Raw genomic sequence first — 27750 nt, 5'->3', positions numbered from 1 at the left:
CAGCGGAGCTGTAGCTTCTGTTCTCGGTGATGTCTTTCCAGGCGAGCAATCTGCTCTTCTATTCCAAGGGAATCTGAGCCGTTCGACGGGGTGGAACTTTGGGTGATAGCGGCTTCGCAGCAATTGCGAAACCATTCACGCTGTTGCGCACATCGCCGCTCGTTCCACTCCCACTTTTCTTCCTCCGAAAAAAAGGTTGCTGCCATCTACGAGCGACGGCGGCAAGCAGTTGTGTGGTTGCCGCCATCGCTCATAGATGGCAGCAGGTGTCCAGAGTTCGGTGTCATCATTTCTTTGCTGGTGGACACGATCCTGGGGAAACTAGCCCTTAACAGGTCCGCTGTAAAAGCGAGAATATCGCAGTTGATCTCGAAGCAGATATTGAATAGTGTATTGTTAATTATAACTATTAGAATATTTGTTCAATAGCAGTCTTTGGCATTTACCTAAGGCGTTGTAGCATTTAGAAGCCCCTTTTTTGCTCCCGTCCGTCTAAAACCAGTCTGTCTTGGACGTTATCGCCATACTAAATGGGTTATATATGTAAACTGGCACTTGAACTGCCGGGCGGCCACTAAGAGCGACTGACTTTGTGTCACTACTGGGTCCAACACTCTCCTTTTGGCAGCCGAGTCCCTCGCTGCTCTTTTTTCACCAAGCTGCACCTGCCGTTGTCGCTCCTGCAGGATTTTGGTGATATACAAAGGCTGCAAGCAAAAGCTTTCATATTGCTTTTGGTCTGCTTTTCTTCTGTTGAGCATTTACCGAGAGAAGTCCTCAGTCCAAGAACAGATGGGCGACTGATCGCTCTTCTCCATCGAGGCTACATCCACGGCGCCAACACGAAGAAAGGGTGACCTTAATAATGCTATCTAGTATTTAAAGAGCAAAATAAAATTGCAATAAAATTTCAGACAGACAATAGGCCAGTGTAAACTGTGATGTCACGTATGCTGCTGCAACCTAGCCTTAATATTATCATTGCAGATTTGTTGAAGTGATGGCTTTTAGGGGCAAAGCTCCTTAGGGTCTAGCCTTGTCCGTCCGGTGTCCGTGCTCACATCGATCTTGCTGGTGCTCGTGCTCGTGCTCGTGAGCTCACGTGCTCACATGCTCGTGCAAAAAAAAAAATGAAAAAAAAAAAAAAAGTTTGCGCAGTGGACAGGATTCGAACCTGTGCTGGGAGACCCCAATGGATTTCTAGTCCATTGCCTTAACCACTCGGCCACGACTGCGGGACGAGTAGGGGGCTCTGAGATCTGGTAGTAGCTTAAGAGCTGGGGGTGTCATGGATGAAAGGTTGCATGTAGCCGCTCAACGTCTATACAGGAAAGGGCGCTGCGGTCAAATGCGTATATAATTGCGTTAAACTTTGCATGCATTGGCTCAACGTTAATAGACGAGAAGGCGCTGCGGTCAAATGCTCAAATGCGTATATAACCACGTTCCATACTACACATTCTCTTTCTGACATGGATGAAAAGGAACGAAATGCTCGGCATGCTGCGGCTCAGCATCTGCGCAGACAAGCACCACCAGAGCTTTACCCCAATCAACATCATTCACCACGTGGAGATGCAGTCAATTTTTTTTTACCCTCCTTTTAGCTCTTCCTTTTGTTTTTATAGAAGGATGAGTGGCCTTGGCCCTGGCTAATCCTCCTTGTAATAAGTCGCCGAGTGCTCGACATCCGTGCCTCTCTACTCTCTGCTGAAGGTGCCCACTGCGTGCCGTTGCAGGCCTGGAGCGTGCGCAGAACTTCTCGCTGCCGGCGGTGCAGAACGACGCAACCCTGGAGGACCTGCGGCAGACGATGGCGGAGGAGCTGGAGGGGCGCCTCTACGAGCTGGCCAACCACACCCAGAGGGTCGAGGACATGGTGCGGGAGGTGGCCCACCTGCAGAACACGGCTAACAGCTCCCCGTTCAGGGTGAGTGCATCTGCCATCCTGAGCCAGAGGCTCTGCTCCATGCTAACGTGCAGTGCACCATATTAAAAATCACGTTGCTCCGAGAGCAGTTGCCCTCCACAGACCTCTCTTTCTCATGTTGGCATTGATCATGGTAACAAGGTCCCTTGTAGTCGGCGCCCATGGTTCCCAACCTTCCGCTTGTCCACTTCTAAGCTCGGTTAATTTTGATATAACTATATTTATTAACTGGGGCATGTAAATGACATATTTGTCGCAGCTATCCTAATTGAGGGGCTTAATAAACCAGCTTGCTGTATGCAAATGTTTTTTTTTCTATATCATATTTGACAAAAAACACGGAAATCATAAGTTACTCCACTGTGTGAAGGTGCATGACCTGCGAAGCTGTTGAGCACACAAAACAGACCCGCCCTAAGGAGCTGGAGGAAACTAGACATGCACAACAGGACCACCCCTCCGGGAGACAGGAAGGAAAGGAAACTAGGCAGGCAAGAGCTGAGAACGACGACTAAGAGGGGGGAATCAATGGCCGAGTGGGCTACAGTGCACACCCAGCTTGACGCGCGTAGAGCGAAAGCTCGCGCTGCAGAAGCCAGGGTTCGAGCCCCACCCCTGCCCGTTTCGATCTGGATGAGCATCGTACCGGTGTGTGGTCGTGTATCACTACTGCGTGATGCACGTTAAAGACCCAGGCTAGCAGTCGTACTGTACTGGCAAAATTGCTCATCTACAGTGTAAACTAGTGTCGCCCCCCCCCTGGCAGAGCGACCTTACGCTGTATAAACACTAAACATCCAATTTGGCTTTTTGACTTTGACGACAAATAGAGGGCAGTGCGAGCGTAAACATGGCCGACGCTGGTCGCACAGTGGCAAATCTTCGAGAAACTTTTATTATCTACCTGGGAGTCTACTGATCTTGAAAATGGTGCCTATTGATAACTTATCTACTTAATAGACCTATTGCTAAATTACCCAAGCATCGAGGAGAATGCAGGGAATGGTGTTCCACGCGTTGCATGTGCTGGCGTCTGTAGCAATAACTGTTCTAAAGTAAAAGCCTAAACAAATGGCATCTTGCATGCACTTTTGTCAACGCTGAGGCATTCTGCTACAGATCTAGTGAAGAAAAACGTTTGGTATTACATTATTTTTCAAACGATAGTTTTCTCAAACAAAGTCAGTGTGTTTCTGATAAAAACGACTATAATTTATTTGACAATTCATGTATGCAGATGAAGCTTTGCACTGCATTCTGCCTCACAACTGCCAGTATATACTGTAAATTTAATTCATAATAAGCAAAAGGTTCAAAAGTTAACTCTTTTGGGTAGTGTCCCCCTTAATGTAACCAGTAATATAATGTGATTTTTGTTTTGTTTTGTATTTTGCAATTTTTTCTAGCTGCATTGTTACTTGTTGTGTAGTGCACTTTCAAACCTTCTTATCTATTTATTTATTCAACATACCCCTAAGGCTCTCCAAGGGAGGATATTATGTAGGGTACAATATAGAATATATTGTATTCACGTCTAACCGGACATTTTGTTTGCTTCTATGTTCACCCACTGTGCAATGCCTCACCTCTCTCTCGGATTCAGTCATTCTATAACGCCATTGCTCCACCCCACCTTGATATATCTGCAGCTGTTCAATGTACCGTCGCCATTTGGATAATCTTACATTTGTCTCTTAACTTTATGTGTGTTTAGGATTTTTTGTTTGTTTGCTGGTTTTGCTGTTTGTGTTGGTGCACCAAGGGGAAGACCGATCTGGTTGTTTTTGGGCACCCAAAATAGAGAATATTATTATTATTATAAAGTAACAAATATCTAAACATAACGGCAAAACAAGAAAAATGTACAAAAACAAGTTAAAAGGATTAGTAAGATAGGTAAGACAAGTGAAACACAATTGAGATAAATTGTATGTTATTGTCACTCTACAATGAGTTCATGGAATTTTGTTACCTCGTCTTTGGTGGCTCTGTGTGCTGGCGGATTATTCCAATTGAATATTCTTTGTGGCTTGGTTCAGGGGATCATTGCCCAAAGCGAGGAGCTCAAGTTGCAGTCCGAGGCACTTCAGAAGGAGGCCAGGGAACTCCTTCGGGCCTGCCAGGACTACTACCCGGACGCAGAAAACGCCTATGAGGTGAGCACCCATGCTACCTTACTGAAAGCGATGGCCTTTCACAAGGAGTGTTGGGAAATGCGCTCAGAATCTTACATAATATGCTTGCTAGTGGAGTAAACTTAAATCTTTCTTACTACAGGAAAAGAGGCTGTTATGGGGTGATCTCAAGGAAAAATTGTTTAGCTGCGAATATCCCTACTAGGTATAATTCTGTACAAAGCATACCAAAATGTAGCTAAAGGAATTCTCTTTTCAAAAACGAAAATGTCATTAAGATATTATGTAGCACAAAAAATGTAATGTCAAATTTTGTGTAACCAATGCAGAAGTTATTTTGATTTGATGTACCTTGCAAAGTATTAGGAGTAAAAAAAATTAAAACATATATTTTGTAGCTTACTTTTCTAGAAACAAGTCCTGCGAATTTGAAAAGTTTCCATGCAAAACCTCTTGTTCTGCAGCCCTTGTGACGACCGTACCATTCCTTAAAGCCCCACCCAACTCGTTCCATGCTACTCCGTAGCCTGACGCCGAGGTCAGGACCGGGCCGCTTTTTCAGAGAAAACTCCACTCGTTTTCCTGCTGACAGCATAAAACCAATTGTACGTAAGGTTGACGCCCTGCAGGTGAAAAATAAAGCGTTTCGAACACACCCAGTGTGTCCACAGAAGCTCACGGAGGCAAGAAATGCCTTCAGCGAGCTAACACGAAACGTACCGACAGGCACCTGTGGATAATTCCTGCTGGTTCGACCCACTGCCACAATTGAAACTAAGATCCAATGAAAGTCATCTTCTGACTCACTGCTGCCACTTTTATCCAGAAAACTAATTGCATATGCACCGGAATCACGAGACAGGTGATGTTGCTGAGGGGCGTCGGCGTGCAGCGAAGACGCTGTGCCTGTACGATCACTCACGATCTTGGAACTTTAAAGTCACGCAAAATAACGCCCCCTCGCAGAAGAGAAAAAAAAAATGAAACGGAAACTTCAAGCAGAGTTCCTTCTTAATATCCCAGATGGCATTGCATGTCTCAAAATGGCGCTGAACATCACCGCGAAGCGACGAGGTGCATTCAGTGTCACTACTGCCCCTGCCAGAATAGTGTGCCCGTCGGTTTCGTGAAGTATAATGCGGGCGAATATGGAATGCACCTTTGACGATGCAACGCACCTCCAGATTATGACCGCCCCGGCCCGTTTTGCCCCCAGGGCCTGCGTGAAAACTCTGCCCGTCTGCGAGACATGGTGGACCAACTGCAGACGTTCCTGGAGAAGCTGAGCCCTGCGACTGAGAAGGCCGTGCCCTACGTGCGGGAGGCGGAGATCCACTCGCACAAGCTCCAGCAGCAGGCCAGGGAGTGCCAGACGTGAGTCCCTTGCGTCGGGAGGGCACGGACAAAGGCGGGAGCACGGTGTAGGAAGGCTCTTTAGGTGTGGAGACTCCTCTCCTCGCCCCGTCGGAACGGCGAACACATCATCTCCCCTCCTTTCCTATGTTTTCTCCGCCTGCCCCTAGAGGGCGCCAAAACGTTCAGGCCATCCGGTCGCCGGCCCTCTGCCGAAACGTGGGCCAAGTCACCCATTGCTTCCGCCCCCTCTAATTGTTTCCAAATTTTTTTTTTTTTTTTTTGCAATGGTGAAAAGAGCATAAAAGAAATGTAAAAAACCAAAGATCCGAACTTGGAAATGGCCAAACATTTGAATGAACACGCCGACTGCTCTCCAGCCTGGGGAAACGTGAACATTTTAGAAAGGGAAAACAATGACATGAAAATATTAGTAAAAGAGACGATCAGGATAAAGACGTCTGCCGAATGCATCAGTCACATGCTCGGTTGTTGTTCTTCTCCGAATTGAGGGCGACTAGTATGGGATTGTCTTGCATGCGGTAGACGCAGACACAACAGACTGCCCATCTGTTCAGGGTCGGATTCTGTCTGGCGTTCTCGTGGAATGCAGACACCTCCGTGGAAGGCAGACGCTTCTCTGGTTTCAGTCGAACGTGCAAAAGGGTTCGGATCGCATGAGAATGCAACAGGACTTCAAAGGAAAAAACCGAGATGCAAAGAAGTAGTCTCGAGAGAAGAAGGAAGAGTCCCGATTGTGCGACTCGTAATGTAGAAAAGAACTCCAAAAGCAACTATAGAGTATGTCATACATTAAGCAATGTTTGAACAGCATCTCTTTTTACAGCAATTTTCTTTTATTTTTTTTTAAGTTTGTGATTGTATTATTATTATACTTATATCAGAAGTGCCATTAATACAACCGGTTTGTTTTCCTTGACGAGTGTGGTTACTATAAACTTTTGTTGCAATCTGCTACATGCCAACGTAAGTGTACTAACAAAGTAAACCTTTCAAAGAAAGCTGCTTTCATTAAACTGCGTGCAAAATGTGTAACTTCGTGCCAGTTCGGTCAGCAGTTCAATTTAGCAGGAGTCAAAGGCTGCCTTAATATGTAAAAGAATAATCACGTTAGCTGCCCCGCATGTTGAAAAAAAATTTTTTTTTTATTTGTCCAGTTGAATTAACAGTAATTTGCGAACCCAATATATATATTTTTTTAGAAAAGTCACGCGAACGGAGCTTAAAACAATTCAGTTTATTATCCGCTAACAAGGTTTGTGTTAAACATTCTTTATTTTTGTGCATTCTTTTTTTTTTCTTTCGGTCGCACTCAAGTTATCGTTTACCTGCGATGCATTCAGAGTTTATTCATTTTACAAACGCTTACCGACGTTAATGTAAGCTAGGCTAGAAATTATCTACAGCAGAGGGATATTTCTTTCTCACTCGTAGACCCCCGCGTCAGCTGGTATTAGGGAGTTACTCTTGTTTGTCCGCCTGCCATTTTTCGGGTTATGTAAACTTCAGTGTGCTGAGAGAGATGATAGTGGCCCCACCTACATACCACATCGTACGCGAACCCGTAGCCACCGAAAGCAAGCTGTACGCCGAGCAGGCAGCTAGCACAAGTAGCCCGGTACGCTGCCGGATGGCCTGAAACTTACGGCGCCATCTAGGGGTGGCTCCGTGAAGTGAAGCGCGCAGGGTGTCATTATCTGGTCGCGGCGGAGAGCGGAGTCTCTACACCTAAAGAGCCTTCTTACACCGGGGGCGGGAGCTAGAGTGTTGCGACAGCAGTGAATGACCACTTCGTTACAGTGATACATTCAAACCCGTATATATAGAATTCAAAGGGAAGTGTAAAATATTTTGATATAATGACAATTGACCCCGTAAGTGATGACGTCACAACATGGCGTCTGGGTCCAAACAAACCGTTGCTAGGGACGTTGCTATGGACCAATGCATGGAGACTCCAGATGAGGCTAAATGTTTGCTTACGAGTAAGTAAATAATTTTTTGTAACCAACCTAACTTTTTGATATCTAATTATTAAGATGTTATTGTCGTCTCAGTGTCGTATTCCGACGATGAAAGCCATTTTGGGAGTATTACACTTCGCTTTGCTTTGGTAGCAGACGACACGGTTGCAGCGGGCGTCTATTGCGGCAAAAACAAGTGCATCGCTATGGCAGTAGAGGCCTCCACATTGTGCGTTTTTTTCTGTGAAGAACCGAGTTTAGTTGAAAGGGGTGAAAATGCCGTTAAGTCCAACCATGTCATGCAAATCAGTTACGACGACGATCTTAAGTGCTTTACCGGCGTAGTGCAGGCCAGCATGAAAAACAGATCGTACGCCGTCGAGGTAAGTCGTTTATTATTATTATTATTAAGGTTGTCAGGTTATTAAAGAATCGCATGTCTATCGCAATTTCGCACTAGTTTGCTTTTTTTTTTTTTTTTTGTATACATCAAATTTTGTGGATGTGATCTTTTGTTGAAGATCTCCATCGAACCCGCGATGCGAGTACAACCTGTAAAATGCATCGTAATTTTAATAACTGTAGACTAGTGGGCCCCTTTTTAGTGTTGTTAATTTCATTGTAGAAGGCTGATTTTTTAATTGTGCGCAATTAAAAAGACCCCTCTTGTAATCATTGATTTACGTTGAAACCGCGAAAATATATAGTTCAATGTAAAATACATTGTAGTTATAAGAACTTTAGACAACTTAGAAGACCCCTCTTAATTGTTTTCATCTATCGAATTGAGAAAATAACATATAAATACATTTTAAAAAATTAATTGGGATATAGCTATATGTCGCTGTCAAGCTTCAAAGAAGCATGCTCGTGAAGCTGAGTAAGATTTTGCAAACAGGAAATTCTAATGACAGGTACATAGAGCTGAACTAGGGAATTTTATAAAAAAATCTTTTTCTTCAGGTTGAAATGACGAACCCCAAGACTGTGGCCAGGGCCACCTGCAACTGCCCTCGAGGTTCCCTTCGATGCCATCACATGGCAGCTCTCCTCCTCTTTGCTCATAAAAATATTTCCTGCACAGATCGAGCTTGCACATGGACCATGAAGACGACTTCAAAGGACAGACAGGTTGGACCAGTCGAGACTCTGATTCCGAGTCCATGTACTTCCGCTTCACTGAATCGGCCCGTTAGTGAGGAGGACAAAGACTGGATTAGGAGTCGCCTGGATGCTCTTGGGGCCACAGTTGGCTACACATGGCTGTTGTCCAGAGAGCCAGACATGCCCATTCATGTCACTATTGAGGACCTAATATTTAGTGATGAATACACCCAGGCAGCCGACCGAACCGCCTATCTGGTTGAGAAAGCCGCAAAGTCACGTGAAGAGATCCAGCAGCTGGCAGAGTCTACAGCTGGACAACGCACAAATCCGCTGTGGCAAGTGGAGAGAAAGCTACGCCTGACCGCGAGTAACATTGGAAAAGTCCTCAAGGCGTGTGAGAACGACAGCTTTCCTCCTTCACTCTTTCGTCACCTACTTGGCGAATACTCACTGGAAGGTGTAAAAGCTGTCCAATGGGGCATCATCCACGAACCAGATGCTATCAAGGCATTTAGCGAAGCCACCAGCCTGACGCCAACGCCAACAGGGCTCTGGCTGCACGAGTCGGGCCTGTTAGGTGCATCACCAGATGGTCTTGTTGGAGACGAGGCTGTTCTTGAAGTAAAATGCCCATGGAAATTTCGTGAGGGGTCGTTGCTATGCCACTTGAAGGACGCCAAGGACTACAGCCTACGTTATGATGGCAGCAGCGTGCTTGTGAACAAAGGCCATGACCACTACCACCAACTCCAAGCTCAGATGTATTTTGCGAAGCGAACTAAGGGGTACCTCACGATCTGGAACCCAAAAGGCAGTATCACTGTTGGCATTAAGAAGGATGCAGAGTGGGCAGCTAATCTCAACATTCTACTGCACTTTTATCATGACACTTTTATTCCACACTTATTCACGTACTAGCAATATGTAGATCATGAATAAAGTAATCATGATTCTTGTCTCACGGTTACTACAGTCATGATAGCTGACCAGCTTGCGTGTACTTTAATCAGTGTTGGGAAGTACTTTAAGTACATTGTACTTAAAAGTACTTTTTCAAGTAGGTTTAGGTAACTTGTACTTTACTTGAAGTACATTCTCTGAGCATGTAGTACTTTACTTAAAGTACATTGTATTTATAGTACTTTACTTCAAGTACTGGCCAGTGTACTTACTACTTTACTTAAAGTACATTGTATTTATAGTACTTTACTTCAAGTACATTGCAGCCAGTGTACTTACTACTTTACTTGAAGTACATCACGTCTCATTTACTTTGTACTTTACTTGAAATACTTTTTAGGTGTACTTTACCCAACACTGACTTTCATGCTCATCTTACGTATGTCCCTGAACTCGAACACAAAGGCATTTACAGGTGCTGCTCTTCATCATCACACATTTGGTCATTTGTTTACTACTTCTCATGTTAGGAGCATCTTTTTGCCACGAATTGATACAAAACATGTTTACTAGTATTGCTACAGAGGGGAACTATGCACATGCTAGTGTATTTTTAGCTCCACATTCTCAACTCAGGCAGTCTAAACATGACATTGCATTTTCTCGCATTATTCTCGCATTTAACCACAAATATAAAAGCCATTGTTCATTTGTTTATGCCTACTATGTCATGCTCTGTACAGTTTGTTGTCTATAATTATTCATGCAAAATAAAAGAAACTGAAAATGATCCAGTTCAATCTAACGAATCCTGTCTTTTCTACACGAGAGACATGGCTGCATGCATTTCGCACTACTACACATCAAGAGACATCATTCAATGAGTGAAGACGAAGGAAGACATGACCAGCCCAGCTGTTAATCATTACTGCAGCCACATATATTTAGTTTTTGTCTGAAGCATATGACTTCAGTATTTTTTTATACTAGCTGTGTCTTTCAAACAGTTACATCTCTGACCTGTCAAGCTTCCATTGTGAACTATTTAGTGTTCCTCAATAATCTCGCTCTGTATTTTATACTTTGTTTTTTTTTTCTACAGAGCTCTCTCCATCAGTGAGCTGAATGCAATGTTAAATAGGTAGGGACTGGAGCAAGCAGTACTCACTGGCACATATTTATAGGAATTCATTTGGAAATATTTATTGACATATACCTCACAGATACAGGGGCTTCCAGTTCCACACTTAAATTCTCAAATATCTTTTAAAATAGCAGAAACCCCCAAGCAACCTTCGCTGAGAACAGAGAATTGAGCATTATTATAATTAAGAGACTTCCAAATCTTGTTAGCCACTATGTAAGCTAGTGAGGAAGCTTATAATCAAAGGCTTAAATGCATGGCTCAGTCATGTCTAAACTGCCTATACACCTTTCTTAGGGTAAAGACAGCCAAGAAACTTTTTTTTGGTCAAAAAATCCTTATGCATTCAGTATTTGAGTAAGGAAATTAGGGGAAAGTATGGATGGCAACTGAAATTATACCAAGTTATCCGTGTTTCATTTATTGTAGAACATCCATGGCCTCTCGACTATTGTGTTTGAAATATAGTTTAATAATCAAAAGTTCATCCAAGAAAAGAAGTGCACATAACAACATGCAATGCAACATGCCATGCGAGTTCGGTTGGTGTCCTGAATTACTTTCCTTGTTTCTTAATAACGCAAACCTCTAAAAAGAAACACCTGCCTTTAGTAGGAATACAAGGGTGACTTCCACTTGTGATGACACACACATTTTTCACCAGTACGAGAATTGAACACATAACACAGGGGCCAAACTGGTGAAATGCTGCTGCACCCACAATATATTTACAAGCTGGGTTGCTAAAAAGGCATTTTTCGACATATAGAACAATAGGTGCATGAAAAACGTAAGCTAAGGTGAGGTTTCTGTGCGTTTGGCCTAGAACAGTCTAAACTCGTAATTCAGACCTTGATGATGAACAACATTTTGGTACGTTGTAAAAAGAGTGGGCACTATGCAGATCCGAGGTTGAATCACCGGCAGGAAGAAAAACCAGCCAAACCTGGCAAATAAGTATACAAATGTCTGCTTCAACCAGATTACTTGTAATGAGTTTATAGTGGATGTGCACGCTTTACCTGGGAGTAGCTTACCAGTTAGGGGTGCAAAAATCTGCATAATTTTCTAATAAGGGGTCAAATATCGCCCTATTCGATTCAGCGTCTTAAGCATCTGAATCAAATGTTTTCTAAAGTTTCAAATATTTTTCTAATAATTTTCGAAGATTCAGTACCACTCTAAATGATTCATGCCACAAATTTTTCTTCACAGGCCTTTGCCACACACCTATACAGGATGATCGCGAGCAGTACCGGTCAATGTTCGTATGGGGTCATTCTACCTGTCTTCTACTGCGCGTATACTGTTAACTGCACACTTTTTCATGAAATTAATCTTGCATGCTTTGAATTATAAATCTTCAACTACTTCTATCCCAATGTGGCTTGTGGAAAGACGTGTAATTACAAGTTGTATAATTTTTTTCTTGCAATTGTTTCTGCTATCTGAGTTGTGAGCTCACATTCCGCATCTTGACCTTGTTCGTTTCTTCTGTTTTGGGTATATACTTTGTATTGACTGACTCCGAGTGGCCTCTTGATGTGATTTATATGCTTCTTTTGCACTTTACATTCTGCCAAAATCCTGCTGTGGCCAGAAAACTCGTACAAACTGTTATAGTTTCTGCCTCTATCTAATCACACCTTTTAATTCTAGTAATTTGTATATAGCATTTTGTTCTTTTAATGCTTTCTAAAAAACATAATAATTTATAGTCTGCACCCAACTCTTCGGTAACTAATAGAAAATTATTCGATTCGCGCTCGATTTGATTTGGAAAATCATTATTCACACCCCTTTTACAAAAGCTACTTCCAGGCTAGTTCTTCGGCCTGTAAAACTGTTCGACTTCCTTCAGAAGTGGATTTTGGAAATTTGTTAGAGCAGCACAGACTTCCCAGACTTTTGAGGCGATGGGAAAAAATGTAACTGGAATGTATTCCAGTATCGTGTAGCCCTTAATGTGACCGATCGCCCTCTCAACGTGCACACGGGCCCTGGCAATTGATTTCGTCAGCAGGACCTGTTGTGGTGTGAATTGTGGCGTTGAGAGGAACGGTGGTATGTTAAGGCTCACTCCAGGAGGGAGGAGGTCTCTGATCAGGAAGCCCTTGTCTGCGAGGACAAGGTCCCCTGGCACCAGTTGTTTTAGCACGCCACAGTCCTTCACGATATCTTTGTCCGTGTTGGATCCTGGGTAGAGTTTGCTGACATACGTCAAAACCCCATTTGGCGCCACACCAACCAGGCCTTTCAGAGTAGTGCTGCGCTTGTAGGGGCTGTACAAGATGTTCTGGAGTTTCATCTCCTGTTGCATTGTAGAAAAAAATGAAAACAAAGTTATTGAGGATTTTTGAAAGACAAATGAGCAGATTAGCTCAGACTGTCCTGAAACACAATAGCACTCAAATTATATCTCTTGAAGTGGCACGAGTGGGTCATGTATACTTAACACCCTCCGCCACAAAGTGGGTAAGTAATTATACATTTTAAGGTAGATTATCTTACATTTATAAAATATAAAATTTCACTCAGTGCTCTTCGGAAAACCTGGGCTAAGAGGAAACACATAGGTTTGAGAACTTATATACCAGCTTCTTAAGAGGGAAGTGCGCTTGACTGCAGCAAAGACGTGTGTGATTTTTGTTATGTTTTGATGGAGATCTACCATGATCAAGAAAACCAGCAGATCGAGGCTCAGCCGAACTGCTGCTTTCTCACGGTGCTTCCGCGTGCATTGGGAGAAGCAGAAGTTCCAGGAGTTCATGTAGATATTTATGCACATGTTTTATAAAAGTTTTGAGTTTTTATATGGCATCAATTATTTACTTAGCTATTTCAAACTTGTCTCTCACAAGATTATCATTAATCATCGCACTTTGACGTTCTTCACAAGTTACATCACCACTTGGGCAAAGACAGCATCTGCTTTCAGGCAGTACTGTATGTGTTGGCAACATTTCTTGCCACCTACATATAGGCTGTTACAAATTTGGGCTGAGGCACCCAATATTACAAGCACTCAAAACACATGTGTTGCGAAACAATTGCTAGAAATATAGGTCAGGCAGGAGAATGTGATATGTGTGAAACATTGAACGGTATGTGAGCTGTGTACGTTCAGGTCCTGTAGCAGCTGCAATTCTTTCTTGTGTTTTTTTTTTCTGACATTTTATATTTGACATTGTATTACTTCTGTAGTTTATAAAGTTAATGATTGCCAAAAAACAAATCGGAGGCAGCACCCTGAGGCCCGTGACCTAAAAATTCACTGCTAGGAAGATAGAGCAGAATGCTCTTCGATACTAAGGCAATGAAATGTATTTGTGTGATATGGCAGAATATAATACATATTTCCTTCATATGGCTAAGCTGAAAACTTCAGTTGTATTTAATACCTTTGGGACAGCAGCTTCAACCTCTGTGCAGTCGAGGATGATTCTGCAGTTGGTGAAGCTGGCAAAACATGACGGGAGACAGGCCTTGTTCACCGAAGGAATCTGGCCCATCAGCCCATCGCAAAGCACCTTGTGTAATATGTTGACCCATGTGAGCACCACATTTGAGACTGTGGCAGTGCTGCAGCTGAATCGAACAGCAAGGTCAAGGTGGGTGGTGTTCGAGCGCAGCTTGACGAGAGTCATGAATAGCTGGTCAGCCAGCTCAATGGACTGCACCTGCCATCCCGCATGGTAGCTTATGGTGAACCTCTGGCACAGCTCTAGCAAGAGATAAAACATATCTTTGTGTGGCAGCCCCGTGTAGAGAACGACCAGGTTGGTTTTCTCCTCAATTGAACTGAAGGTGAACCGTCTTTGGTGTTCTTTCCCGGAAGCCTCTTCCTCCTGTAATATAATTTAGTGAACCTAATATATATGATATATCATAGCAAAATATGTACTCAAATTACAGTATGTACGACTTGTAACCCCCCTCTGACCTGAATGGAACGAAAAATGTGTGCTATAACTGATGCTGTCAAATTGTAAGCTCGCTTCTCAGTTTATGTATACTTTAAATGCAGAGTTGCATGCTATAATAATATTCTGTGAATGTAGTAGTGCTGACAGTAAATTATGATCGCTGATGATTAGTTCAGTCTATTTTGTGCCCAATATACATGGGTTTCCCTTAAAATCTGCGGAGGAACCTTGACAAGTCATAATCAGCATACAAACCGGAGAAAAGAAAATATTTATCTTAATTTGGCAACTGACTCAAGTTTGAAGTGCATCAAAAGTTAAGATCAGAGCAAACCCTTCTTTGAAGTTTTTCCCAGTTAAGTCTCTTATTTCTAGTTCTCAATCATTGTTCGCTATACTATATAATCTGCCGTGTTGAAGCAGCTGGTGATGTTTGAAGTAATACTAGTAAGATATATTGTGCAAGGGGGGCTGAATCAATCAACCCCACCCCTGTCACCCCCCCCCCCTCCACCCCCTCCCCGCACAACTCCTGATGCCACTGTCTTGGATGTGAAAATATGTGCATGTAGGCATGCTAACTTAAACCTTCAGATGAAAAATCATGGTTATGATTCATATGTTAAAGAGGCATGTTTGATGTGACATCTTTTCAATTAAAGAACATATTAAAAGCACACATACTCTCTGCAGGAAGTAATTCTCCGCTTCTAGTACAGCTCTTGACGTGGTAGGTTTGTGTGCCTGCTGTGGTGTGTGGGGTTCTGTTCGCATCCTGCAAATCACAATGTGTGCAAAGCATACACACAGGTTATATGCTACATCAAACAATATTTGTTAAATATAAAGAGATAGAAAAAATTAATTGTGTGTTATTAACCTTATAATGAAATATAACGCATATTCAGGTCCTCACCTCCGTCCACATTGGGTTTCTGGAAATTCGAAACGAGTTTCCTTATTCCAAGGGAAAATGGTTGGCATTTTGCTTTTTTTTCCATCCTTGAAATGGCAACTGCAAATGCGTGCTTGTTGCCCCGGCTCGCTGTCTGCTCTCCTAAAAAAATAATAATAGTCAATCAACGTTTTATTGTACCCCTGAACAACCTTGCAGTTGTTCCTCAATAAAATAATAATAATAATATATAGTTAAATAAAACACTCAATTAAAAGTATATATAAACAAAGGTGAACAAGGAGAACGCTATCCACCAGTCTTGTACTAAATATGCTAAATTCAAGAGCTAGTCCGTAAAGGGGAACATATGAAGAGCACAATGAAAAAACAACAGCAAAGGTAGATATATAAGCATAAACAAAATAACCGGATAGCGCATGGACACAGGCATACTTCTTAACGCTGCTTTACCATAGCAATGTAAGACTACTGCAGGTTTCAGCTGGATTTTACTCTCACTACTACTTGCATGCAACTACTTTATCAATGTTATAGTAATAATATATAAATATAGCGCCATATTTTAAGACATTATGACCGAACAGAATACGGGTTTTACGTGCTCTCGGTTGGTTCGGTCCTTTTTTTTTACACCAAGGCGACTGTCCGCCAGTGCTACATGTACTCACCTTATGTTTTTTATCCAGTACTTTCGCGTTTTGGGGTCTTGCGGAAATCTAAAGAAACTACAAGAATCTTTCTCCACGCGATGGTTACAACCAGGTACGAAGCACCCTCCCATAGCGCGAGTCCTCAAACAAAATTTGGGAAGTCAACCGATCGCCTGAAGTGCTTTTCTCACGGGTGCAAATGTGATCTTTGAGCAGACGATCATCTCGATCGACGCCAGGACTTTCGAAAAACCATATTTTGCATCTTATCCCACTATGAATTCTTGTAAGTGTCTGAAACTCATTATATTTCAAACAAATGCAATATCAGAATATCGTCTTTATTCACGCGATTCAAACGACTGCGCCGGCTTCGCCGGCCGGCGTGTGGCAGACGGCATACTTCTTGCATTCGTCGTCTGCTGCAGGCATCTTAAGGACCGGAAGTTGCAGTCGTAAATATTTCAGAAAGTAGCGATTACCGGCACACTTCTGTCGAAACATATATGACATTCAAGCTTTGTATATATGTGATTTTTAGAAGTTTGAATCCTACTCCTGATTTTTGAACGCTCAAGTTTTCGCAGCAAAACCGAGCCACATGTATTTGTCCATAACGACCCTAGCAACGATTTGTTTGGACCCATGACGTCACACTTACGGAGTCAATTTGATATACGAAGACACATTAACTTAAGCTCCAGTTTCCGTGCATCTCTACTAATGCTGGAAAAAATATAGGAAGATACAATGTGTGATAGCAGTATACCGTAAAATTCCGAGAGATGCCCCACCCCCGAAAAATAGCCCTCCCCCTACTTTTGGCTTGATTTCCTATGTTTTATTAAACACCGTGAGATAGCCCAGTCTAGTACAAGTAGTGTTGGGATCAATGATGGCCTCAGCATAAATGCGGCTGGTTAGCTTTGGCGAGGTATAAGCGAACGTTGCTGACTGGGAAGTACAGTCATTTTTGCTTTGTTGTCCCTCCCACCATAAGAAAGCTTGGAAGGGACACAACCTAAATATAGCAATTTTTTTCAAACTTTTCTCGATCGTACTCCGAAAGTTGGCCCACTCCTATATTTTCACCCGCTCTCAATGTTAGGTGGGCTATCTCTCGGAATTTACGGTAGTTATCTCATTTTATTTTCGGCATGTCCTAACCCCTTAAAGAAATGTGTTTAGAAGACATTTTTTAATAAAAAATGAGAAACATTATATTTGGGTTTATTAACTTCAAATGCACGGTTTCAGCAAGTTTCATTTATAATCATGTAGGATTTATTTCCCCAAAAGTTTTTACCATGACAGTGGCTTGCTGAGCAAGCAGGCCATGAAGTTTTACTTTTTCTAGCTGGGACTACCCTGTGCATGCTCAACAGAGCTAAAACATGTTAACCCTCGTTAGAAGTGGCATTTATTCTAGTCTTCACCTCGTGAAGCTTTCCACAATCGAAGAGTGTCAGCGTCCGAGGAAAACTGATACATCCAAACAGGAAAAATGTGGCAAACATGATTTTAGCGAGCTAATTGGTTGTCATCCAAAACAAGGCTTTCAGTTTACCCCGTCCAGTGACACTGTATTGCGTCATCTTCATCCGCGAGTTTTTGACAGCACCATTCACTTCAGGCCACTAAGTGTGCAACCTGCTTAGAACCTTTAATGCGAGCAACACAAATATTGGAGAATTTCTGTTCTGGTTGTAGTTGGCCAATTCATGGGCAGACATATCTGAATTGTATTTGGCCGAGGGTGTTTTGCTGTTATTACCAGACGTTCTGGTGGACGTCCAAATGCTTTTATGCGTGGCTCCGTGTGGGAGACGACGAGGGTACCTACTGAACGAGTACTCCTTTGCAGAATCCTGAACTCCACACAGCAGACGTCTTCTTCGGCCCTGGCCTACGACGAGATTGCCAAGATCATTGACGAGGCTCAGAACATCTCGGAGGCGGCCCTTGCTACTTCGAACGAAGCCCACGACAATGTATGTTCTATTTGAATGTACTTGCATGTGCTCCTTCTCCAGAGCGCACTCCTTGTAGAACAGCTGAGACCTTTATTCTTTTACTTTCGTGTTCCAGAGGTAGGACTTTTTATGAGGCTTAACTTTGTGTAGTTCAGTATATGTGCGCTGTACTGTTCAACTATGAAAGCTATAAAATATATACCGTAATATCCCGAGTCAACGCCCCCCCCCCCCCCCCCCCCCCCACCACCGCCTGAAATTCTCAAAAATTGTGGGGTGGGCCATGACTCGGGTACCGAGCTCGAAAAGTTTCACAAAAGTTTAAAAATGTGATTTTTTTTGGTCTGTGTATAGCGAAGCTAGACAGGAGATTAACTGAACTCAAATCTCGGGTTGGTATCTTACTTGCGACTCATTTTACTGTCGAGCAAAATCCACTGCTTCACGGGTAGCTTGTTTCCGCCTCCTCCGAGCAAGCGCAATTCGAAGCCACGACCGCTGCAGTCTTCGGTCCAACGTGAACGGAAAAAAAAAAGAAGAGAATCATTGAAAAAAAGAAAAAGAAAAGAAAAATCACAAGAAGCCATTGTGACCGAGCAAAGGTGACGAAAGCTGAAAGGAAAGCGGGTCCCGCTTCCTTTTCGACTTCGGAACCAAGCAAACCGGCAGCCTTTAACCGACGCCTAAAACAAACCCAGTACAAAAGCAAAAATAAGGTGACAAAAGCGAAAACCATAAAAAGGCTCTCTCCGCGGGCGCGACCGTTGCCGCGGAAAGCGCGCGCATGCACAAACTCAATGACCTTCCAGTTTGTGGGTGCGCGCGCGCGGCTCCAGGACAACTTTTTCATAAAGTGCAGTAGCCACCACGGGGCTGCACTTTGCGGCCCCACAAAGGCACTCACAGTGACTCTCTAAAATGTCGCCTTTATCGGAGAGCGTCATTTTTACTGCGTAGCTACAATTCTTAAACGACGCCTGTATATTCGCTACTAGAGTGAAGCTCTTCGCCTCAAAAGAAAGGACGTATCCTACAAGGTATTTTCCTTCGCCTTTTTCGAAGGCCGCATTCTTGTCTGTGAAAAAGCGGTGAATCTCCGACAGACGCAGGAAAGATAAAACAGCCATTGCTTTGACTAACAGACGTAAAGCAGACGATGTAAACTGCGTCAACCGCGCCAACCCGCTGAAGCCATTAAAGGGTGAGGAGTCTCGCCGTACACGAAAAGAGGGAACTTGCGGACGGTAACCTCCCTCGTTCTCGGTTCTTAGCAAACAATCCTTGGCGCGTCAGCCATCTCGGCCGCGAGTCCTTTGGCTTCACTCCTTGATGTGTGTCTGCTAGTTGTTAGACAAGAACACATCTTACCTCTCAAGTTATTTCGTCTGCCCTCTCTGAAAGGTGAAGTAGAGCTCGTTCGTAAAGGTAAGACAGCTGTTGATTAGCAGACGACGTTGCAAAGGAGCAGACGACGTTTAGATAGTGGGTCGTGGCGACCCACTATTTTTTCATTCGAGCCAATCAGAGCTCGGCGTTCTGACGTTACTGCAACCCCTGCACAAGAAGCAGACGAACTTGCTCTCCGCATACTTCAAAGAGCTGTCGACAGGAGGCCCTGATAGTACCACGGGCCACGCAGAGATGTGTTCGCACTAATGTAGATAGTTATAGTACAAGCATGGCGTCTATGTAACGCAGCATCGTGTTGGTAGTACTCAAGTGGTCTGGGGAATGCGAGATGTCCCAGGGGGCTGGAAAACCAATTGCTACACGGCATCTCGTTGTCTTTCCCGTGTAGATTATCTGGGGAGGCAGAACGGCTCCTCCCAGTGCAATGGACTTCTTCCAAAACCGACGCGCCCCATTGCGGCGAAATACCACGCAGTGCACTCTGGGAACTAGTTGGCCACTCAGTTTCGGTTTCGACTGAGCAGCTCCATCTCATGCTATCACGCCGCGACCGAACGCGCTGCTTGTGTTTTCGATTATCTGACTTGTCACGAACGTACAATACACTCATTCTGGAGCGATACAAAACAAAGACCGGGGCAATTTCCTTGGTTCCCGAAACACCGGATATTGTGCGTGCGTATGTGAACGTAGTAAGTCGTGGCTTAGTCACCTCACCCCACGAGTGCATCTTTGAGCTAAATGTCAGTAATCCCGTCTAGTACCAGTGAGCTACAACTGAAATTTGTTCGTCTGGAGCCTTACACGCATTTTGTTTGCCAAACGTCCGCTTCTTGTTACTTCATTGGGCGAAAAGCAAGCCGCATCCTCACAGGATATCAAAGTTGAGGCCAGCGTTTACGCATGAACTTTTAAGGAAACGCAATAAATTCGACCTCACTACTGCACAAAAGTTACTATGATGTCTTCCTCATGACATCATATATCTCCCACTCAAATTTTATGCTGATAGAAGATTCACTTTTCGCAAACGCTGAGATCGGCTAGCTACGACGGAGGCCCTAACAAGCGTTTCCTACTCCTCGCTAAGCCTTTTTGGACAAGCTTTTACTGACGTCCGAGATCTGTGCCGGGAACGGTGTGTCTGAAATTATCTCGGCATAGTCAGGCAGGAAGAAAGCAAACACATAACAAATATTATGGCCATTAGCAACCGTCAAATGCGCTTTGAATTCGTTCGAGCACTTGTCTGAAGAATGTCGCACCGTGCGCCGGACGGGCATGAACTCCAATGCGGACCGCATAGGGGTTCATGCCCGTCTGACGCACTTCCGGCGAACGGTGCGACATTCGTCACACAAGTGCTCGACTTTTGCATTCTTAAAACGGTCTGTATGCGCGAATGTGCTTATATGATTGCAGGATAACTTTATGCGCATACGCGATGTTGAATATTAGTGAAATGCAAGCGGGTGGGGACTTCACTTCGTGCAGTGCTGCGGGTCAGTACAGATAAGAGGTAAGTAGTGTGTTCAAATTGAGCTTTTCAATGGCACCTCCGAGTTTTACCTCGCATACTCAGGCACATTAAGAAAAACAGTAGTTGCAAAAAGAAATATTTCGTCTATGGACGCACGAAGCAAACAAACTTCCTGATCAACAACACTAATGTAAAGGCGCGAGCTCGATGTATGCATACTTATTGTTTGCTACAGCTTGTTGGTTCGTACACAAGCAAGATCCCCGAGCACCCGAGCTTCGCAGCGTCGAGACTCCCAGCACTGGCTCGTCCACATACCTCGATTGGAGCGCTAACAGGAAGGCTCAAGTACAAAAATAAAACAAGCATGTTTTAAGACAAGCTATACGTCTCGGGCTTGTGCTAAAGCTTCGAGGTCTGGCCATTTAGGTTAGTTTAGAGACCACAAATGACGCTCTCGGGACCAGAAAACAATCTCTTGTCGACGTGTCGATCGAAACCGAAACCATGCCACCCTCCTCCCTGGCCAACTAGTTCCCAGAGTGCAACGCGCGCCGTGTTGCATGCAGGGCTTTATGGAAGTAGTCTATTGCGATCAGGACAGTAATCACTCTCTTGTTGTCACGTCCAACCAAGGAGATTTGTGGAGATCCTGTGGAGATCCAGTGGCTTACCAGGCTTAGCTTCGAGCCAGTTTGGTCCCAGTTAACTACGATGTCTTTCGGAATCTAATTTTCGCGCACCACGTCTTCAACTCTTGCTAGAAACTCGCTCTTGATGTCTTCGAAATCAGTTGGAACTTTCCTGGCTGTCCGCGTTACTTTCCTACGGACGAGGTTCACTCTTCTTATCATGGATTTCGCCCATTTTGCCGCAGCAGAATGCCTGGAGAGCGCAGCTGTGAAAGGAAAATTTCCATAAAGTAATTTACTTTATACTAACATTGCAGTGAAAAATTTATACTAACATTGCAGTGAAGAGCAAATGAGAGTTGCTTGGAAAGTTTGGCTATTTAGGCACGAGGTATTTAGATTAAAAAGTTAAAAGGCGCGAACGAACAGGACGAAAAAAGAGACACATACGACACGGACAGGCGCATTCCAGGTATTTAGGTTCTTGCATGGCTTGGGGTGTCTCGTGAGGTGGGCAGCACCCACTGGACCAAGAACCATGACACATACCTAGCTGGTGAGGCTGTCGCTGCATTGCAAGGCAGCTGAGAGTGACGAATGCCTCATGCATTAACTTAACAGAAGCAACAGAATATGAGTTATTGGATTTCGACTTACATTTCCATGAGGCGGGGCTTTGTGCTGCGTCAGGCTGCAACACTGACTGATGGTGTCTCATGCACCCTTGCACAAGGACCACTCCAAATTAAAAAAAGGTCTCTGGCATGGAACAGAGATGTCAACAGCACACCAAGTCCACAATATTATAGGTCACCTGTGCCTCTTTCAAATCATGTCAGTAAAAACATCTTAACACAAGATCAATTATTGCTTTTAATTTACTCTCATAATCTTGGTAATTACCAAAGGAACAAAAATCTCACTTATCCTCGTTACACGCACTCACTTGACTTTCAGAATGTAGAAACAAGCTTGGAACTGCTGGTGGCTTTCTGTCTCCTCCAGTCGTCAGAGCACCTCGTCTGGAACTGGGAGGGTTGGAAGTGGTCCTGCAGCGGATAACGTTTTGGTAGACGTCAAAGCTGTGTATTCAGCGGCTCAAGTCATAGTACAGTTATTCCGCTGATGAGAGGCTCATGCTTTCAAAATATGCGGTCTTACAAATCCATCATCGCACGACGCCACAGGCCTGAACCACTCGTCTTTCTGCGGTGAAGCGAAAGTACACAGGACGCTTCCACGGCAGTAGAGAAAAGATCACAAAATACGCGGTTTGGTCGCAGTGCACTTGTGTCCATCGTGTTCGCGTCACAATATTAACAATGAACAATACCTCGCCTCGCAGAGGTACGTCCAGTTGGGAGGTTTCCCCCCCGTGCCACGCTTGATTCTCAAAAGCCACAGTTTCCGTCTCCTCCGGGATTCCGGCAGCTTCAACAAGCTAATTCCCCTGGAAGCTCTGTTCCGGCACTTCAACGCACAAGAACTACCCATTTTTCAGACAAGACCGCAACTCCCGCGGCTACACAAACTTTTTTTTACGTCATTTAAACGTACATGTCCGCGTGTTCGGTCCTCTTCGATTTGGTTGGCAGGGTTTCGAGTGCACATTCATTTATTCTACCATTAAAGAATGCTATGACGAAAAGCTCACATGCACCAAGTTTTCAGTCACCAGGCACTTAACTTTTCTAACTCTAGCGACGCTAAAATGAATTTACCGAACCCTGCTTTACCTGTAACGCTCACGACCACCGCTAGGGGAGGTTTTGCGGCTTCTGATTGGTGACGAGTGGCCTGTCAATCAACTTTCCGGCCAATAGCGCTCCCCGATTTTCACCCCATTGATACCAATGAATGGCCAAACTCCTAATATATGGCTCTGGTTTCACAGAGTGTACATGATTGTACACAGTGTGTCTTCAGAGGTACAAACCACATTTGAAGAGTAGATAAATTTGCTAAGTCCCGTACACAAATGTGTACACCATGTCTGGAGGGGATATTTTGGTTTTTGTTTCGTGGCTTAAAGAAGAAAAAAAATGTTTTTCTCTCTTCCATGTCTCCAGACCGCTAATGGCTGCCGCGAGCCACCGTGCATATTTTTTACGCAGCGAATCTACAATGGACCGGTTGAAATACATAGAGCGCCAGCAGCAGGGGATTGTGGGAACCCTTCGCACAGATCACACACTTTCTCGTTGCGTCTCTGTGACTGCGCGTGATTCATGGCAGTTTCACACACCCCAACCCCACAATTAGTGGTACCGTGAGACCACGTGAGCAAACGAAATGCTGACGACGTTTTTTCTCGTTAAACCCGATCTGTAACCTCACGGCATGACTCGTGAGCATTTCTGGTCCTGACGCCAGCTCTAGGCGCACGTTAGTCTTGTGCAGGTTAGCTTTCTGCTCTTTGCATCGTTCAATCAGGTAGGCCCCACTAAGCGACAGACTTTCACTGGTATCAATCAGTGCTGCCACAGCTATTCCGAGCACTGTAACTGCCATACGAGGCTCAATTAACTCAGGGTCAGGATGGATTAGACATACCAATTGAAGTTTTGCCAGGTTGTCCATGGTCTCTCTTTTTGTGATCACATCTCTTTTTGTGTCAACATCTCTCTTCTTGTGATCAGCATTATGTTTGCATTTTTCCAAGCTTGCTGTACCTTTGAGGTTCTTAGGCATCCCGAGATCTCTGCCAGCTTTTTTAGTACAATAGCAGTAATTAATTACCAACCACACTTGAAGCATACAGCTGATCAGCTAAAAAGTGGACCGGACAGTTGTACATTTGGTATAGCTTGCCAATGAGAAAAAATAAATAGCTTGAGCAACTATAAATAGCTGGTATTGCTGGACCAGTCCTTTTAGTGTTGAGTTTACCTCGCCTGTTTGTACCCACATTTCAGCATCAACTCACTTCCACCTTTAGGAAATACCAGGGGGTAGGACGTTCATCCCAAACAAGTTCCCACCTTGAACAGAACGTCTGTAATTGGGCTTCAAGGCGGGACAATGATCACTGAAAGCATTGCATGCCAACGCTTGCAATCCGAAGTCAAATAAAAAGGAGGCTATTTCTTTGCATTTTTCATTTTTTTACTTTTGGGGTTTAGATTTTAGGAACTGCAGGAAATCCCACTGCAGATCATTGGACTCCTGCACAATTGCAAACTGACGCTGCCTTTCCCTGTGTGTCCTTCCTCTTGCTTCACGAAGATCTTGCCTCTGTGCCCTTGTTCCTCAAGGACCAACATGAGAAGGTCCACCTGCTTGCAGGAGGACTTTTTTTTTTGGGTGGTTTCTCTTGCGGTTTTTCAGGAAGATCCACCGTCTCATTCACATCCTGTAATTCCTCAGGGGAGTTGTCTTCAAGTTCCAGATAATAGCCATGTGCTTATCAGAAGGGCCCATGATACATGCATAACTTAAAAGGGTCATGCAGCGGTATTGGGTTTGAATGTTTCTCACCTTGCACCTAAATATTGTACCTAGCACGACCCAAGCATACTCGAACGCGATGCCATGAATCCAGAACTTGTGTTGTCGCGTTGTAATTGTAATGTAAACAGGATACTACTGTTTTCAGTCTCCGGTTCGAAAAGCTTGATGATTCGGACGTACCCTTTGCTTGTGATGACAATTGGAGACGACTCAACTTCAGCTCGTGACAGTGAAAGCCTCGGCGAGCATTCGGGCAGTGACTCGTTTTTAATCAAAGAATGATGAAAATAGTCAAAGTTTAACAATGTGTTGAGCTCAGCACATTGTTAAAACTAAAACAGGATAGAAGAAACAGAACGTGCATGAATGGCGCAGACTAACGAGTCTAATTTCTTTCTCCTCTTTCTCCCCCACACCATATTTTGAAAAATTATTGTGGCTAGAAAACCCCATTATTTGGTGCCTTGCTTTTTTCTGCTTCCGATCTCAGTGGTGTTCGCAATAGCCGCCATAGACATATGAACCTGATGGTGAGCCAGTCTCCGCTGCATTTACCTAGGAGCTGTGTTTTGTTCCAACATGCTGTGGTACCTTCTTTAGTAGCTCTACTTTTTGTTTCAAAGCTGTTGATGGCACGCTGACGCACGTTTTGTGTTGTTCTGAAACCATATGTAAAGCCTCGATGGTTTTGCGTGTCGTCCTATCTTAAGATCTGGCCAAAATAAAGTGGCTTTAGCGGAGCTTCGCAGCTGCATTTTGTAGAATGCCCGGCTAGGTTGCCTGGTGCTTGCAGTTGACCGCATGCCTGTTTGTGTTCTCCGAGTCGTTCGTTTACACATCTTCCGGTCTGCCCGATGTAGGATTTGCCGCACGTCAGTGCTATCTTGTGTATCAGCCCTTCAGCACATTCAACAAATTTGCGTTTGACACAATGTCTTGCCCTTCGTTTCGTCCTCCAGTTTATTTGCTTCTTTGCATTATCCTTTGAGCTTGAAAGGGGCAGATAATGCCACCCTAACTTCAAAATTTTCGGCGATCTTTATTTAATGTCAGAAATTGTGTATGTACGGCAGTACCACCAGTGGCCTTTTGTCCACAATCTGCTCCATGGTTTTGCTTTTTCTGTGAGATTGGAAATGTATTTTTCTGCGTCGGCGACCAGTGAGGGTTCTGGGTAACCGCTTGCACTTAGTCTGCGTGTCTGGCTCCCGAGGTTTTTTAAGACTCCGTGGTGACATGATATTTTTTGTATAGCTTGCCAGATGCGTCCTGATCCAACACTTTTCTTGACTAACTTGGTGTGTCCGGAGTCATACAGCAGTACTCCTTTCTCACCTCTTGTTTTTGTACACCCAGCATATCTGTGTGTTCTCGAAAGTCGTGTTCATGTCCAAGCATTGTTGGCTACCTCCCTCAAGTAATTCAGAGGTGAATTCAAGTCCTTTGTGCGCCTCTCGGAACTTCTTTATGATCGTAAATATATAATTATGACAGTGCGAACTCTGTTTTAACTATATGTTAACTATGCACCGCCGACTAGCCCACGTCCAAATATTACTTCTCCATGATCTTTGAGCATGATGTGTCTGTCATTTGGTGTATTGGGAAACAAACCAAAAAATAGACAACATATCGGAAGCACCTGCTGACTCCATTCTCCTGGAAAAACTGCTGTAACTCCGTTTCCTTTTACTATAAACAGGTCACATAAAGCTGGTGCTATGCAGGACCCTATGCAGATCCCTTCTTTTTGAGTGTATACATTATCTTTCAACGTGACATTTAGAGAACTTAAATAGGTCTGTAAGAGACTTAGCAAATCCCTAATGCTGATTCCGCACTCGTTTTGAAAACTTGAAGCCGAAAGCGTCGAAGCTCTTTTCCACTGCCTGTGTTGCTTTTTCCTGTGGAATGTTGTAAAACATGTCTTTCGTTTCTACCGAAAAAGCTGTGATGGGCTGGTGTTTTTTCCAAAATTCAATTACTTCATCGGAATTATGGACCTAGATTGGATCTTCAACTTGAAGTGGTACATGTTCCTGTATTTCCCTTGCTGTTACATGTGGCCAAGTTCCTTTGTCTTCCACTTTGACTTGTAATGGTCTGCCTTCCTTATGGGTTTTTACCTCAATGAAAGGTGTCAGAAAAGGATTCTAGCTGCCTTTAACTTTAGCAATCTTAGTGAGGCCGATTGTTTCACAGTGTCGTGCCACTTGTTCTCTTGCGTTTTGCGATTTATTTTGCGATGGTATGTAAAGTATTTACTACATCTAACTTGCAGAGTGCCCTTCTCATCGAGCCTACAAGGAGCTGACCGCTGGGATTTGTAAACGAATCTTAGCAAATGCTAAATTTCAGACAGCCTTTTTGACTAAATTATGTTATCTGCATAGCCACTTGTAATGTTATGCTTCGCCTGCTTGTGATCATTTCCCAGTGTGTATCCCAATTTATGAAGTGGGATGAAGATTAAGGAAAACAATAGATTATATTTTCTATTGGCAAGAGCTCACTTCGATAATTAAAAATATAAAGATTCACACAGATGTGCAAGGTACAGTTTGGTGACCATTTGTCTACATACCTCCTTGTTAGTTTTGTTTTGGTAATTATTACCGAAGATAGAAGACCCCTGTATTACACACAGTGTGGCGGCCTCACCATTGACCCCACCGTCAAATACAGTTGTGAAATGTTTAATTTCCTACTTAGCAGAATTCACCAGGCTGAAGGATGCCGCTTTCCATTGCCCTTCG

The 27750-nt window shown here is 43.9% G+C and overlaps 2 protein-coding genes across 2 annotated transcripts in view; both read left to right on the top strand.

Annotated features, from left to right (window-relative positions):
* Nucleotides 1-4185, top strand: part of LOC120844583 (laminin subunit alpha-like) — a gene marked incomplete at its 5' end in the record, with an annotated part of 57832 nt that extends 53647 nt beyond the window's left edge. Inside the window, 2 exons of the mRNA XM_042287885.1 lie at nucleotides 1740-1930; nucleotides 3970-4185. Coding sequence (XP_042143819.1) covers nucleotides 1740-1930; nucleotides 3970-4185 — 407 coding nt within the window. The remainder of the gene's footprint in view (nucleotides 1-1739; nucleotides 1931-3969) is intronic.
* A 923-nt stretch (nucleotides 4186-5108) lies between these two features.
* Nucleotides 5109-27425, top strand: LOC121834146. The gene is made up of 5 exons (XM_042287884.1): nucleotides 5109-5139; nucleotides 5250-5439; nucleotides 17914-18040; nucleotides 21549-21616; nucleotides 27276-27425. The coding sequence occupies exons 1-5, from the start codon at nucleotides 5109-5111 to the stop codon at nucleotides 27322-27324; spliced, it is 465 nt and encodes a 154-aa protein (XP_042143818.1). The 3' UTR covers nucleotides 27325-27425.
* The last annotated feature ends 325 nt before the right edge of the window (nucleotides 27426-27750 follow it).

The sequence above is a fragment of the Ixodes scapularis genome, unplaced genomic scaffold (genome assembly GCF_016920785.2).
Source record: "Ixodes scapularis isolate PalLabHiFi unplaced genomic scaffold, ASM1692078v2 ptg000597l_1___fragment_1__unscaffolded, whole genome shotgun sequence".
NCBI lineage: Eukaryota > Metazoa > Arthropoda > Arachnida > Ixodida > Ixodidae > Ixodes > Ixodes scapularis.
The sequence above is the reverse complement of the archived record's forward strand: the minus strand, read 5'-3'. Positions and strand labels throughout refer to the sequence as shown.

Coding starts and splice junctions, on each gene's coding strand:
- LOC121834146 (XM_042287884.1), top strand. CDS start 5,109: ATGGCGCTGAACATCACCGCGAAGCGACGAG. Junction 5,140..5,249: donor CATCACCGCGAAGCGACGAG/GTGCATTCAGTG, acceptor ACGCACCTCCAG/ATTATGACCGCCCCGGCCCG. Junction 18,041..21,548: donor CGAACGAAGCCCACGACAAT/GTATGTTCTATT, acceptor CGTCCAACCAAG/GAGATTTGTGGAGATCCTGT.